Source organism: Marmota flaviventris, chromosome 8, assembly GCF_047511675.1.
Source record: "Marmota flaviventris isolate mMarFla1 chromosome 8, mMarFla1.hap1, whole genome shotgun sequence".
NCBI classification, from domain to species: Eukaryota; Metazoa; Chordata; class Mammalia; order Rodentia; family Sciuridae; genus Marmota; species Marmota flaviventris.
In genome coordinates this window covers 14,470,031-14,487,111 of record NC_092505.1, presented here as the reverse complement: position 1 = coordinate 14,487,111, position 17,081 = coordinate 14,470,031, and the positions used below count along the sequence as shown (strand labels likewise).

At 32.9% G+C, this 17,081-nt stretch overlaps 1 protein-coding gene across 2 annotated transcripts in view; it reads right to left on the bottom strand.

Annotated features, from left to right (window-relative positions):
* The window catches only part of Ltn1 (listerin E3 ubiquitin protein ligase 1), a 45,988-nt gene that overhangs the window by 15,528 nt on the left and 13,379 nt on the right, over positions 1-17,081 (bottom strand). For both annotated transcript variants that reach the window (XM_027929211.3, XM_071615108.1), the window contains exons 8-22: positions 16,544-16,734; positions 15,734-15,869; positions 14,074-14,889; positions 13,584-13,625; positions 10,716-10,905; positions 9,881-10,120; positions 8,925-9,078; positions 8,107-8,251; positions 7,562-7,748; positions 5,196-5,355; positions 4,206-4,310; positions 2,884-3,026; positions 1,725-1,860; positions 1,385-1,529; positions 269-482 (exon numbers count right to left, since the gene is read on the bottom strand). In XM_027929211.3, coding sequence (XP_027785012.3) covers positions 269-482; positions 1,385-1,529; positions 1,725-1,860; positions 2,884-3,026; positions 4,206-4,310; positions 5,196-5,355; positions 7,562-7,748; positions 8,107-8,251; positions 8,925-9,078; positions 9,881-10,120; positions 10,716-10,905; positions 13,584-13,625; positions 14,074-14,889; positions 15,734-15,869; positions 16,544-16,734 — 3,004 coding nt within the window. The remainder of the gene's footprint in view (positions 1-268; positions 483-1,384; positions 1,530-1,724; positions 1,861-2,883; positions 3,027-4,205; positions 4,311-5,195; positions 5,356-7,561; positions 7,749-8,106; positions 8,252-8,924; positions 9,079-9,880; positions 10,121-10,715; positions 10,906-13,583; positions 13,626-14,073; positions 14,890-15,733; positions 15,870-16,543; positions 16,735-17,081) is intronic.

The following is a 17,081-nucleotide window of genomic DNA, read 5'->3' as shown; positions in this document are numbered from 1 at the left end:
ACATTCTTTAAGAAAGCAAACAAATATTCAATAAAGATGTTCTACTCACATTACCTGAATTACTATTATTTTCATGTATAATGGTCTTTGGATACACTGGCCATTTTTCTATTTGTGTCCATACTGCAATGCAGCATCATATACAAGCTTTTTCTTCTCTTTTCTTTTACTGTATAGTACTATTCAATTCAAACATCTAAAGCTGTTGTTTTAAACTTTCAACATGTTATTTTCTATCATTCTCATTATTATTCCCTTTTTTACTTGCCTGTAACAGTCACCAAAAGAGGCAAAAGCAAACTGTGGATGCCTTGGGAAAAAAATTCTTTCCATTCACTGATTAGATTTACAGGAAGATTGCCAATGGTATCCAGAGTTGTTGAATCAAAAAAAGCACTGAGATCACAGGCCAAATCACAGCTGACACAGGCAAACAGTTGTATGAGTGGAACAGAACACAATGCCTGATTCTCATTTGTTGTCTGAAGAAACAACAGAAATGAAATCAGTAAGCCGACTTCTACCAGAATACTATGAACAAAAAAGGGAAATTCTTCTTATACTTCTCTGTATTAAAAAATAAAAAGCAGTTGAAGTGTATAGTCTGAAGAAGTTTATGTATGTTACATCACAACAACTTTTTTCAAAGTAAGATACTAGCAACAACTTATTCTGAGATGCCCTTTTTTATTTATAAACTCTGGAAGAAAATATTAACATCTAACATCAGTTACAATTATGCATTAAATGTGCATTTCCAATCACCTCAATAGCCCTGTTACAAGTTGCACACTAAATTATTTTACAATAAAGAAACTTAAATCATATAGCTCAAGTTTAAAATCCCAAGTCACACAGCTAATAATCAGGTAAAGCAGAGACTCAAAAAACAATTCAGTCCTGACTGACTTGCCATCCTCAAGGCCACAAGCAAACTCTGGTTGCTTTGGGTCATAAAAAGAATACCAATATCCTCTTTAAATACATTTTAATATCAGCTCAAGGATCTCATCACTGAATTATGATGATAGTCATCATCAGTCATTTTCCTAGTCTGCCTAATAGTACCTAGTGAGTATAATATCTACAAAAAAGAACTAATTAAAATCACCTAAAGAATGTGATGAGTAGCCAGGCATGGTAGCACACATTTGTAATCCCAGCTACTCGGGAGAGTGAGGCAGGAGGATAGCAAGTTCAAAGTCAGCATTAGCAACTTAGCAAAACTCTGTCTCATATAAAAAATAAAAAAGGCTAAGGATATGGCTCAGTGGTATAGTGCCCCTGGTTTCAATCCCAGTACCACCAATGAGTAAATAGTTCTGATACAACACAGGTAAGCACAAAGACCAAAAAGAAGGAAAGATATATCAAGTTAATTTACCTCCAACCAAGCCAACATGGAACACATGATGAAGTCCCATTCACTCTGTGCCAAAGGAGATGAGCAATACTTCAGAAATAAGGAAAGGAACCGGATTATTTCTATATTTACACCCAGTACTTCTGGACTTGCTTCTGATAAATTACTGTGGTGAAGATAAAAACAAAACAATCAAAACATATTAAAGAATTATATTCAATTAGAAAATACTTCATTTTAAATCATATACTTGTAAATAACTGACTTAAATATCTACCATCCTATTACTATACAAAATTATAACTATACATAACCTAGGTCCACCTTGTATATGGGAAGAAAAAAATATAAAATCACCTACCAACTAAAAAGAAAAATATCTTCATGTTCTTTCTTCCAAGATATTATAATTTTTAATATACCATGTAACAGCTCTCCATCATCTATGCTTCTGGTTTGCAGACAAGAATTAAAAATGGCAAGATGTCCAAAACCTCCTAGAATAAAAAAATCAAAAGAAAAGTTTAAAATTTTTGAATTATATTGCTACTCTAAAAAAGAAAGTCTACTTTGAAAAGCTAAACTCTTTCTTGAGAAGTGCCCAAATCAAAAACTCTTTAGAAAGGCTTATATGAAAGAGTTAACAAATGAGCATATTAATACAGGCCAGAGATCCTATCTCCATAACAGCACCTAGTACAAAACAAAAACTATTCTAAATCTGATCAGCTCTTACAGAGTCTGAAACTTTAGAATCCCTACAATTCTCAAAATCCATCTTCTCATGCATCCTAACACCCTCTATTCCCAACCTTCTACCTTACATACCAGCTGAACAGAACTATCTGTACCCTTGTATGATTTTGTGTATCAGGAATGCTCTTTCCCAACTATGTCCCACTATGTAAAGGTGCTTTATCCTCCAACACCTAGTTGAAATACTTGTGTTTGTAAATCTCCATTGATACCCTCAAAGCAAAATGGAAACTCTTTCCTTTCTACCATTTCCATACTGTTGTTTTGCTACATCATTTACAACATGATGGAACTTTACTTATGTCTGTCTTCTCTACAATAGACTTCAATACAGAAGATTTTTGCATTTATTAAGTTAACAAATAAATAAACTAATAAACTAAGAGTGCAGAGAATTCAAAAAAAGTTTCAAATACTGCAAAAGCCTTTACATGTTCAATCACTGGCTGAACCAGGAAAAATGAGGCATGGCTTTAAAAAGCTATAGATGCAAAAGAAATGATCACATGACTATTTTTTTTGAGGGTAAATCTTTCCTTAAGGACCTAGTATTCCTTAACTACAACATGATAAAATCCAGTCTTCAGGCACGGTCATCCTAATGTCTTATCAACTTGTTATATAACAGAAGCATAAAATAGGAACAAAACATCGGTAATTCAATTTATCGCTTTGCTACATTTACTTTTACATATTAAAAAAAATACTTCTTTCATCTCAAGTAATTATTAAGATAATGAAATATTAATTGTCAGGCAACTAACCATCAGTACTGCAAAGGTCCTCCTTAGTCCAACCCAAAAGAGCAGGTATACATTGAGCACTGAATTCTTTCTTTTCTTCTTTTGACAAAAATGGACAGAGACTTTGAATGGTATGCAAATTGCCTTCTGTTAGTGGAAAGAAACTGTTTAAAGAAAAAATATGAATCACATTTATTCTACATGTACAGTTATTTCATAAAATTCTTATTCAAACTATTCCAAAGAACTAATAATTCCACTATATAAATACTTGACTATAATGAGACTGACAACTGCTGATTCTAGATGATGAAATTGTACTTGGTTTTGTTTTGTTTTGTTTTACTGCTCCTCTTTTCTATATAGTCTTAATTTTTTTAGATGAACATAATTTGTCCCCTATGTATGACTTTTTAAAAAATATACCAACGGTCTGGGGTATAGCGCAATGGTTCAGTACCCTTGCCTAGTATGAATGAGGCCCTAGGTCAATTTCTAGCACTGCAAAAAATAAAAATAAAAATGTACAAACATTCACACATAATTATAAATATGTATATATACAGATATATATATTACATATACATATATATGAATACACTATCAATATTATTTCTTTTTTTTAATATTTATTTTTTAGTTTTAGGTGGACACAATATCTTTATTTTATTTTTATGTGGTGCCAAGAATTGAAGCCCGTGCCTCACGCATGCTAGGCAAGCGCGCTATCATTTGAGCCACATCCCCAGCCCTCAATGTAATTTCTTATTCTTTGTGTCATTTTTATTCTTTGAGTTATTTTTACAATGTTAGCACATCTACTTATCCCAAATAAAAAGTTCTAAAACAAATTTTAGGTAAGATCTATAAAAATCAAAATTTAGTTCAGACTTTTACTATGCCAGAATATATACATATCATTTAAAAATTCTTCTTGGTGAATCACTCAATTCAAAATGTTTGTGAATCTCAGCTGATGATAAAGTTGAAGTAATAATGTGAATGCTGAGTGCTACACTAGTATATCCAACCCCACAATCTACTTCTGTAACAAATTTATTGCATTTCTAGAACATATTTCATAGGATAATCTTTATTTAAGAGAAGAGAAATAAACCATTTTCACATAGTGAATAAAATGATGAAAGAAGTGTGTTGGGAACAGAAAAAGATTTGGGGGGAATATAGAACATGAGTTGCTTTAAAGTTTTACTTTTCATTCTTTAATTTCCTCATTTCCTAAACCTTGTTTTTCAGATTCATTAAACATTATTCATCAATTGGAGATTGCCAGGTAAGCAATTATAACAAATTACAAAGTAAAAACTTTTAAATAAGAATACCTTTCTTTTCTTTTATAATGTGGCTTTACTTCATCAGATGAAATACTTCGGGAAAGGATCAACTTAGCAATAATGAGAGACCAGAGTGTGCCATTTTCCCTGGATCTAAACAAGGAAGAAAAAAAATTACATTGCATTTGGGAAGCATTCTTAAAAGAGTTTTAAACATTGGCTATCTAGACTACTTTTACAGAATTAAAATAAATCACTTTGTGAAGGCATCGATTCACCCAAAACTTCACATCCAAGCAAGTATCATAATTACCCAAAGGACTGGGAATTTAGGCTTTTAATACTCCTTCCACAACTGAGACTGAGCTCTCATTCCAAGTCAATTCCAAAGTCCCTCAAATCCCAACAAAGGTGATGAGCTTGAAAACCAGAGACTATAGCTGAGAAAAGGATATCTCCCAGAGGATAGTTAGTCTGGATTAGGGTGAAAACCCAACAAGCACTAATACCCACTGAGGAAAGTTGTGAGTGTCAAATTTGTGGGTTGGGGTTGGAGAGGAAGTCAGGGTCCTCTGCCACTATAAAACATGCTCAGACTATTATAAACAACTGATAACCTCTTAAACAAAAAGTCTTTTCAAAAAATCAAATACCTAACTACCATAAGATCCACAATGACTGTTTTCATTATGTACTTTCCTTTACTTCATGTTGTGATTGCAACATTAAAACATACCCAGAACATGTAATAAAGATTGAATCTGAAAGTAGAGGCAGGACGGATCACACATAACAAATTAAAATTTTCTATAGGGCTCTATTTCTTTCATCAACATCTGCTCCCTGAATATACAAGCCAAGACCAAATATCCCCCCCAAAATATTCAATAATATCCATTAAGTATTTATCATGAATACGGATTATTTCAATCAAACCTCCAAAACATTAGCATGAAGTGGGCTTATCCCTTAGAGAAGACAAAATCATACACAACTAAAACGGTCATTTAAAAAATAGAAATTGAAAAGGATTCTTACCTATTAAACAGAAGCTGTAGAAGGCCAGCAGTATTACCAAGCACACGAAAGTTATCAAATGTAATATCCATTTTTTGAAGCATTTCACAAAATCCAGTCACAAAAATAGGTGGATTGTCTAGCTCTTCACACCACTGAAGTGAATAGAGCAGTTCTGCAACTAACAGAATGGACAGGACTGAATTATCAAGTGTACATGTGACTAAACTCTTCAATCATTTTCACTTCGATGCCTCATTTTCTAACACTGCTATGCCCACTTACCTCAAAACATCTATAAAATGAGTTTCAAATCTGATTTGAGATGTACAAGGATAATGAAAACTGAGAAGAGTTGTCTGACAAAGTATCACCCTTGCCAGGTATGGGGCAGCCTGTGCCCTAGTTTGAGCCACTTAAGAGGCTTAGGAGAGGATTGAGATTAGGAAACTTGGAAAAAAAACTAGGAAACTCAGTCTCAAAACAAAAGGCCATTCCTCTTCAAATCTTTCTTGATGCTTTTTTGGATTGGTTAAAAATATGACAGGAGAAGGGGGTTAAAAAAACACCACCATGAGCCCAAGTAACAGAGTAGTCTGGTCTGGATTCAATTCTATGTCCACCTCAACTGTATATACATAGTTAACCCTGAGGACACTACAACTTATCTCACAGGACTGTTGTGAGAATTAAATGATCAAGTGTCTATCACAAAACCTGGCATTCATAGGTTTATAATACATAAAAATCACAGCTCCCTTTTCTAAAACCACATACAGATTGTGGAGTCAGAAGCCTTGAGACCTAGTTCAGAAAAGACCTTCACAAGCTATGTAACTCTTATCAAGTCAAAATATGTATGTACATTCCATGTATGTATTATATATCAAAATACATTCTCTTGTCATGTATGACTAAAAAAAGTTTAAAAAATAAAAATAACAAAAATTTTAGAAATCAAGTGATAGGGTTGATAAGAATTAGTAGCATGGGGGCTGCGGTTGTGGCTCAGTGGTACAGCACTTGCCTTGCATGTGTGAGGTACTGGGTTTGATTCCTTTTTTTTTTTTTTTTTTTTAAGAGAGAGAGAGAGAGAGAGAGAATTTAATGTTTATTTTTTAGTTTTCAGTGGACACAACATCTTTATTTGTATGTGGTGCTGAGGATCGAACCCAGGGCCTTGGGCATGCCAGGCGAGCACGTTACCGCTTGAGCCACATCCCCAGCCCTGGGTTTGATTCTTAGCACCTCATAAATAAAAATAAAGGTCCAGCAACAACTAAAAAATATTTTTAAAAAAGAATTAGCAGCACAATTAATAAAAATGAATTATTCCTCTAATTTCCACTTTTGTTTGGACAGATTAATTCTGAGCAAAACTGTAAACTGTGGATTTGCCTCCCCCTGTCCTCAATGAAATGTGCAGCTGGCTAACTTCCACAGAGCATATATTCTCTTCTATTAGTAACTGTGTTAGAGCTGAGAGATTACAAGAAAACTGACACAGTGCAAATCCTCTACCTTTAGTACCATCTGTATAAGCCACACCATTAATCACAGTTGTTGTTCTTCCCCTCCCCGCCAAAACACATAAACAGGTTTATTTAGGAAAGCAGATAGACATTCAAGGGAGAACAAAGTCAGGGAGTAATCTCAAAAGACAGATGCCCATGGGGTAAGCAAAGAATACAGTCTTAAGGAGAAAGCAGGCTATCTTCCATCTAATCCAGGTCTCCGAATGAGGAAATAGTTCCTGAGGTTCTAAGTCCTTTTGAAATTCAACATTTCAACCTCCACTTGTCAGAAAAATAATTAGGGCTCAAATTTAAAGTTACAGAGAGGTTCAGCTGGGTGCTGTGGCACACACCTATAATCCCAGCTGCTTGGGAAGCTGAAGCAGGAATATCACTAGTTTGAGGCTAACCTCAACAACTTAATGAAATACTACCCTATCCCAAATAAAAAAATTAAAAGGGCTGTGGTATAGCACAGTGGTTAAATGCCCCTAGTTCAAGTACCCAGTGCAAAAAAAAAAATACAGAAGTTCAAAAATCAAGGGAAAATTCAGAATGTTTGATAAAAACATACCAAAGTTTCACAACCACTCTCCTTAGGGCATGTGCCCCAGGTTCTCCTTCTCCCTATGTCATACCAACTTGATAACTGATTTTATACCAAATTTTGATGTACAGCTAACAAATTATAGCAAGATTTCAGTATATATGAATCCAATTTGCAATTTAACATCACTTAAGTAACTGCAAGCTTCCTATCACTAAAATAATTAATAGAAAGCTAAAGATTCTTATATATTTAAGTTACTATGTAAATATTATTTTAAAATTATATTTATTTGTGCATTATATCTGAATTCTCATATTACTTACTTATTTTCTCAAGCACATTATTTTCTAGGACTATTTTCTTCTTTAGTGCAACAAAGATCATCTTGCTTAATAATGCTGAAGTACACAAATGGCTGGGAAGTGTTTTTGTATCTTGTTCCTTAAAATCTGTTTTAAAACACTCATAATTTAAACTCAGTCTTCCCTCTAAAAGCGGTCTGTATAACCACTGTGAAAAAAAAAAATACATACAATTATATACAAAAATCATTAACATTCTAAATTATTTACTATCTATGTAATTCATGCAGGAAACAGCTGAGGTTATTAGAATGTATAGTTTATTAATAAAACCTCAAAAACATGGAAGTTTGGTTTTTATTACAGGAAATTATCAACATGTATATTTCTTCAAGATTTCTAAGGACAAAACCAAGTCTCATTCACCTTTACACCCAGCTCTGACAATGTCAAAGGCAAAACAAGATACTCATTTTTTTTCTTTTCCCAGAACAAAATAAAATATTCAAGTCTGTATGAAATCCAAACTTAAGAATGTGATATGCACTCTCCAATCTCAAACATACCTGAATAGGAAGAGACTGTCTCATCTCTTCCCACTCACTGTTGTTTGGCATTACACTTCCAATATAAACTCCCAAAAGATAAGTACCTTCACTCTCTAGAAGTGTATTTAACAAATCATCAACAGCAGACAAGAGGACCTGCAGACTGAAAATAATGTAAAGAATTTAACTGTTGTAATTATGCTATGACCAGCTTTAATACTCTAATAGATAATAGCATACTTGAAAGAAAAAAGACAAAAATAGAAATAGCAGTAAAAGACGCCCTCTTCCCTGTAGACATACAGTCAAACAAAATAGAGAGCTGCTTCTATTTCATAATGAAGGGGACTAGACCAATTTCAGATCCGATATTTCTGAAATACAACTACCTTATTTCATGAAAAGAGCACAATTCTTTGATCCAACCCCAAAAACCTCTATAGGCACTGTTTCCATTCTTATTATATGTATTTAGGTATGATATGTGAAATATATTTGTAATTCAATAAAACAACCAAGAACAATGAATACACATGTCATGAGAGATTACACTTAAAAAATCTACACCAGCCTTCAATACAGGATAGTAATAACACCATATCACTGACCACAAATTAGCAGTCCAGCAGATAAAACAAATCATTCTTCAATTAATTGAAAGTTTAATGGAAGATCATTTAAAAAAATTGTTTTGGAAAAAAATGTGTATATTTGCATCATCTCTTAGAGTCCTATAAGTTATTTTTCATAGGCACTCACACTAATCATGGAATCTTATTTAAGGACAATGGTTTGGTATAAAAGAGACACTGTGCAATTGTCTACAAAAAATTTACCTTGTGTTATCCAAAGATGAAGACTGAGCTTGTGTCTTCAGCCACAGAGCAGACGAATGTAGGAAGGTACTCTGTTTATGTGTACTGCCAGTTTGATGAACCAATAAATTTACACCAGACAGCCAAGTATTTTTCAGTTTACAGATTAGAAAATCTAAAATTAAGATGTTAATAGGAATTTATAATCTCACTGAATTAAATCTCATCAATACAAAATGTCTTAAAGAACTCATTGCAGATCTGTGATATTTAAGATATCATTTTAAAAATAAAATAAAAATTCAATTGCTAAAAATTAACTGTGCTGTACACATGCAACACTACAAGCTAGCCTGTATCATATAAATGTAAAATGGTAAGATTTTATAAGTTAAGTCATTTACTGCTCTGAACTTCTTTACTAAAGAAGTTTTCCTTTTGGAGATACAATAAGGAGATCACTATTTCCAAACAGACAAGTTAGTATTAAAGAAGGGGCTGGGGAAGAAGGGTTCTCTATCATATCATTTTTTATATCCCTTTGATAAATAAATGGGAGTTGACACATAGGGCAAGAAAAAGTTTTGCAATGATCTCACATAATCTCAACTTCATTTTGATATGCACCAAGACAGAATGTTTCTTACAATAACAAAGAAATAGGATTTCCCTCTTCTTATGAATGAGGAAACTGAGGCATCAAGAAATTAAGCAAACTGCCAGAGCTACTAAGTAGAGAGGCTAAGATTCTAAATTATCTATTATACCCCCTTCCAAAACTATTTCTTTGATCAAGTAACACCTAATCTTTAATTTGGTTTCTAAAACTGATTTATACAAGATTGTAGATATTTACTTATAATGCTTTAAACTTTCAAACACGTTATGATTCAATTAATAAAGCCTGGGCACTTACACTCACTATGAAGGTCAGAGCCGGAGATTCCCAACAAAATATTTGAGCAGTAGGCTATTACCTGGCAAATGTGTTTTTTCTTTGCTCTCAGCACATAACTGAAAGAGAGTTAATAATAAATCTTCAGATGATGGCATTAGCAAGCATCCTTTTGCTGAGCTGAAATAGTTATACGCCACATCACAGATAAAAGACACTGATGAATCACTATTTTCAGCTTCTGACAATGTCTTTGTTTTGTATAGAGTTTCATGAAGTTTATCAATAATTCTTCCAACATATACTTCTCCAATCAAGTAATCTAGAAAAAAAAAAAGTCCAAACAAAAAATAAAAAATATTAACAGTGTATTTTAAAATATCTTACCTTGAATTAGCTTTTTTATGTGAATTTTTAAAAAATATTTTTATTAGTTATAGATGGACACAATCCTTTATTTTGTTTATTTTTTATGTGGTGCTGAGAATCAAACCCAGTGCCTCATACATGCTAAGCAAGTGCTCTAAAAACTGAGCCACAACCCCAGCCCTATATGTGGGTCTTTTAAGGTGCTCATGTATTACATAAAAGATTACATTAACAAATCAATCTGTCCTGACACATAAAAGTCCAAAGATAAAGCAGTTTTAAATTAAGTTAAAAAAATTGCAATAGTTTACAAAATTAAAAGTAGCTTTGCCATATCCAAAACATTTTGAATAGAAAATACTAAATACCTTTGGAGTCACACTATGAAGATGAATAAACATTTAGTGTACTTTAAAAAAAAAAATCAAGATATTTGAATAAGTCTCATTAATCTGAACCAATAATTTGCAATCTGAGCAAGGAATCCCCTCAAAAGGTGAAAAAAATTATTATCTCCTGCTAGAGAACAAAAAACATATTTTCCCTACCATTTTTAACATGTTGGGATAATACCAAGCTTAGAAGAGTCCATTCTTCCGAGAAGTGAGAATCTGAAGACAAGGTGGGTTCCAAGTTCTTATTACAAAGACCATCTGCCAAGGCAACCAGTTTCTCTCCAAGGATATTGCCTTTTAGCCAAGAAGTTACTAAAGCATGTTTATCTGAACTAGAACATGCCTAAAACCATAAAATTAAAGCAAAGATTAGAAGCAAGATCAAAAAGTACAAATTTCTAAATTATTATCTGTACCATTATCACCACCCTTCATCATGATGGCCGTAACTTTATCCCCCACTCCTCCTCATCCTAGTGTTCAAGAAAGATTGGTATATACCCTGTTCCCCACTACCTCTGGTTCATGTACACTTCCATGTGTTACAATGTTTATCCTCCCAACCATAAATATTACCCCTCTTCTTTATCAAAACCCCATCCACTCTTTGAAAATCAGTTTAAATCCCACCTGCTTTATGACATCTTCCCCCATCCGCTCTAGCCCACAAAGATCACTGCTTTTCTCTGAATTTCTAAAGCACTTACTGGATTGTATTATTACTTAAATGTTTCATCTGTGTATGTCTTGTCTTTCCAATGAGACTGTAAGTTCCTTGAGAGCAGAGACTGTCTTAAACTTCTTTGATACCTGCTATCAACACTGCAGTTATGTTCAATGAATAATGAATGGATGAACTTTGAAGATAAGATTTATAAACGTTCTATAGATATGACATTTTGTTCATTAATTTTGCTAAAATTAAAGAACAATTAATGTATAATAATGGTAAATTACTTCAATATGAACAAATGGACTTATTTCCCCAAATTCTATGAAACAGAATTACTGGGGATAGGTATCTGACAGCAACTTATTTATTTGCATTGGGTGGAGAAGTAAGGAAAAAAACTTGTAAATCCACCCCCAAAAGCATGCTGATCCATGTTCCCAGAGCTTCTTTTGCTTTATGGGCTGAGAAGAAAGGAATTTGCAACTTGGTTCATTTCAAAGCAATCTGGAAAAAAAAAATCCAAGTGCGGATTGGGTAGTGCCTGATAAACTGCTTATCCTTTTATTTAAAAATTATAAGTAATCAGAGCTTATATTTTAGTCCAAGCTTTACCATTAAACTAGCCTTATGACCTTGGACAAATCTCTTAACCATCCTGGGCCTATCTACTAATTTGAAAACTAGAAAGATTAACCTACAGAAACCCAAAGGTCCTTTTATGATTCCAAATTTCAGTTTTGTTTTTTTTTGGTTCATTTTTAAATAAACTGATTTTATAACTCTACCTAAAGAAACAGGTTCTATAAATCATTTAAAAATATTTAGCATTTAAATGGCTATAATACTGGCTTTCCTAAATTAATTTACCAAATAATCCAACCTATTCTATAGAATTCTTGTAGTAAAAAAAAAAAAAACTTCTGAGTAAAACGTCTCTCAGGTTAGCAAGTCATAAAGTTCAACATCTTATGCACTGACATGTTTAATGTAAAAATCCAAGCAGCTGTAAGGAGATGCAAGGCTAATGAGTCATAGAAACACAGGAGGCAAATACTAGCTAGGAACTTCCAAACAGTATGCTGGAAGCAGATATTCTTCTAAAAAGGTCTGAATACTAGGACTACCTGGTAGGAGTTATCAGTCTATGTTTATCTAATTATTGACCCCTGCTGAGGATGTAGCTCAGTGGTAGAGTGCTTACCTAGCAAGCCTGAGGCCTTGGGTCCAATACCCAGTACTGCCAAAACAGTACTCATCATTCTAATTATTGACTCCCTCAGCTGAAATTCTAGGCTTATCAAGCAGCCGTGTGATAATTTGGCATTTCATGTAGCTTGGCTATGGGAAAGGAGGCACTGAGTAAATTAATAGTGTGCCTGGTAAGTTATACGTTCATTGAATAATAAGAAATGTAAAATTTTGTATGTTTTGTAAAAGTAAACTACTGGGGAAAATGGGAACTTATTGTTTAATATACACCAAGTATGGGTCTTACAATACAAAAAAGTTCTAAGGACTGGTTGCACAACAATGTGAATATACTTATCACCACTGAACCGTATATTAAGAAATGGTTGGAACAGAGTTAGGATATATATAAATCAATGTTAGCATGCATAAGGCCCTGAGTCAATTCCCTTCCTTCCCAGGAAGGAAGGAAGGAAGGAAGAAAGGACGATAAACTTTATATTAACTTTAAAAAAAGAAAAAAAAAAAAAACTTGTAAAACAAAAAAGCAACAAATGCTTTAAAAGGAGGAAGAATTTTAGATGGCTAGTCATTCTAGTTGGAAAAACGTTATAACATATCTTCATTAGAAAGGAATACTTAAGCCATTTTTTAAAATTCTAAGTTGTGTGTTCTTTATTTTCACCATTAATATTCCTATTAAGTCAAGTTACATGTCACACAAAAGCTGGAATATTTTAATTTGCCTTCACAGTATTCCAGAGTAGGGAAAATTTAATTTTCTGAACTGTTCTAGCAAAGGTACAACCACTCAATTCACTTCTACAAAAGATAAAGTACCTAGGATAAGAGTAGCAACTTGCATACTTAATTAAAAGATAATAAAATGTTTAATTCTCCCTGCATTGCTTGTTAGGAAAGAAACACTGGCTTTCCCAGAAATTGTTTGTTTTTCCCTGATATGCCTAACCAGAAGAATAACTGTACAAAAAGGCAAAACTAAATGTCTTCTCAAATTAAGGTAAGGAAGTTACAATAGTAAGGAAGTTCTCTAACACAGATACCCGATTACCTGGCCATATTCAGTGTGTGAATATAACTGTGGCTTTGACTTTTCTATACCTACAAATACAAAAAAGAAAGAAAAAAGCCTAAGATACCTTTTGAATAACCTGATGAAGAGAATTCCATTCCAGGTCCTCCTGAAAGAAGAAAAGGAGTTAGAAACAATATGCTAAAATGAACAGCAAAACTTTTTAAAGTAATGAAATCTCCGTGTAACCAATCCAAAACTAAAACATTTCGTCCGATTTTAAAAATTATGGACTGAAAGAACTCACCCTTTTATTCCTAACTTTTTGTCATTTTGTTTTGCTGAACCTGCCCAGAAGCCTCAGATACTTCCCAATCAAAAATACATTGGGTTATTTTGTTTTCTTTTGTTTTGGGGTGTATGAGGTGCTGGAAATTGAATCCAGGGCTTTGTGCATGAGAGGCAAGCACTCTACCAACTGAGCTATATCCCCAGCCCATATTGCTTGTTTTTACATTGACATTCATAGGCAAGAAATAAAGCAAAAACAATCCCAAGAAAACTTCTTACTCTCATTTATTATTACAATAACTTAGAAAGATATACAAAAGTAATACCTTGGTTAGATCATCCAAGACATCTTTTCTTTCTACGTCACTGTCACAGCAACAGAGGGCACTATACAAAATGTCCACCAGGAAACCAGCATCTTTCCTTTGATCTTCATTTAGCCAACCTATTAGTTTACGATATAAAAATTGCACTGCAGGATTTTTTTGTGCAAGTTTGGTTATTTCAAGAGGTTTGCCTTTGACAATACTCTCTTTTTCATCACCAAGGAGCATTTTAAATACTTGGCTTGAAGAGAAGGAGTCAAGAAGAGTAGACAGAAACCTTAAATGTTGCTCTGACTTTTGTTCATTAACATAATTAATACTCATCTCTGCAAGTTTACAGACCAAGTCTTCCAAAGGTTTTTTCCTTAGAGGAGACATAATGTCTGAAGAATTATTAGTGAGAAAAGATTCAGATTCAGTTGGTAATTCAGAGGCTTCACTGTTCTCTCCTTCTGAAGATACATATTTTTCAATCTCTTTATTACCTTCAGATGTCTGATCAGCAAATCTAACCTTACCATTTTTTTTTTTATTTGATTTCAAGGAGCTCTTTGGCTTCTGAAGGACCTCTAACAGGTTAGATACACCCAAAACAGATTTAACATCAGCCTCTGGCTCATTGATTTTCTCGACACAGATCTCTGATAGTTTTTCCCAGAAATTGAACAGTACATTCTCCAAGTTTTGCACCATTTTATCATCTTTTTCTATGTCTGCTTTAGCTTCCCAGGAACTTAAAGTTTCTGCTAAATGGTTAAATAATTGACCATGTTGCAATCCTGGATCTTTGAGAACTGTATCAATAAAAGGGATCAACTGAAAGAGAAAGTAAAATATATAAACATTCAGTTTTCAAGAAAAATAAATTTTAAACAAATTTATAAGACTATAAAATTTCATATTTAATAACCAAAAAACAATTTTTCCTCAGAACTGTGAAAAAAAGATCATTTTTCTATCATACAAAAAGCTTAATGATTCTACCATATTCCACCTGAAATTATTTATTTTTGTGCTATGATTAACCATGATTTATAATCCAGTTTTCTTTGCATCTTCATGACTTTTTCAGGTAATTTTTGCTTTTCTTTCTTTTACAGGAACATCTAGATATGAGACTACAAGTAAAAGATGAGGCCTAAAGAATTCATAACTTCTTCTTAATAAATTTCAAAGGTAAGAGAAGTTACCTATCTAAGACAACAACAACTAAGATCTAGTCTTCTGTAATTTCATATTGTAGGGACCATACTGTGGAACCTGCTTTCATCACTAGATTTAAAAGCCAAGCCCAACTGCTCACAAAAGTATAAATGTATTTGAGTATTTTAAAAGTAACAAGATGATATTATACAATTTAAACTTAATAACAAAAGATAACAGCATCTTTCAAATTCAGAAAATTTTGCACTGTATATATCTCAAACAGGATTTTAAATCCAGAACTTGGAGTATTTAATCAGCCTAATGCATAGTCATTCGATATTATATTACACTAGAAACTAACAAAATAGAATTTTTACTTACTTGGTCGAACATACACATTATTTAAATAAAATCTATATATGGAAGGCTAACTACTGAAAATGGCAACAAGACACAATGAGCTTATGTCTTTATTATATTTGTACAAAGCATTGATGATTTTCATGTTAAGTACCTGATCATTGATGAGCATCTGTTCAATCTCTTCCTCGCCTAAGTTTTGTTGCATTATAAAACGTAAGCATTCAAAAAAAGCAGACACTACTGCTGAACACTCTGAAAAGCTGGTTCTAATTCTCTCTGTTGCCAGCCTAAGAAATAATAAATAACTATAGATTACTCTTTCATGAATAAGAACATAAGAAGAAATAGAAATTTGAACCATAACTGTATATCTTTTACTAAGTGAAAAGATTTTTCAAGTATTAATAAACAACTATAAAATTTATCAGTGAAAAACTGGTTCATTTTCTGCATTAAGGCATTTGTTATCAATATTAGAATAATATAACATTTGAAAAATGGACTATTTCTTCTAGGAATTTCACCATATTTACCTAGCTTTTTGCTAGGTACTAATAAGAAGCCTTGAGAGTACCCCAAAAAAGAAGTCTGGGCTGGAGGTATAGCTCAATGACAGCGTGGTTGCCTAGCATGCATGACACCATGGGTTTAGTAGTATGGTGGGGTGTGGAGGAACAATACTGAGCTGAGTATATTCTCAGGTGCTTTAATCCCAGCCACTTAGGAGGCTGAGGCAGAAGGGACACTTGAGTTCAGGAGTTCAAGCCCAGCCTGGACTACTACTCACAATGAAACCCTCATTTCAGTAAAAAATAATAATAATAACAATAACTCCAATTGTATTTTTCCAAAAAGTTTAACAGTATTTAATGAACAGCAAAACAATTTGGAGAAATTCAAATAAGAATATAAACAAGAAAATGTCCTTTGCTTTTAAAAACATAGAATTTAAATTCTTTACCCTGCTACTAGAGAGGTGAGGAAATTTTTGAAGAAATCCAACTTTGGATCTGTAATGGACTGAGGCAATTTGCTGATAAATGGCAGAAGATACGGATATATGACTGTAGCTAGGCCCCGACCACCATCACGAACCACAGTCGACAACTTTGGAAACACACTTTTTTTTGCATTTACATGAAGCCAACAGTCCTAACCAAAGAAAAGATTATAATAATAATGAGAGATCATAAACACTTTTCAATTGAGACATAGACATATAGACTCTCAAAAATAAAAATCAAATATTTTACCTAAAAAAGACTAAAATCTCACCATCATTAAAACAAAAATCTAAAATTATAAATATACTACATATAAAATCACATATTCTGTATGCTTACAGGACAATATTAATCAGGAATAATTATTTAATTTAAAGTATTTTCATAAAAGCTGGTCTCTTAAAGAGACAAATTATATTTTATCTTATATAAGATTCAGGCATGCTGACTATACTGAAACATAGATTCAAAAAATAATTAATATTGGCCAAACAC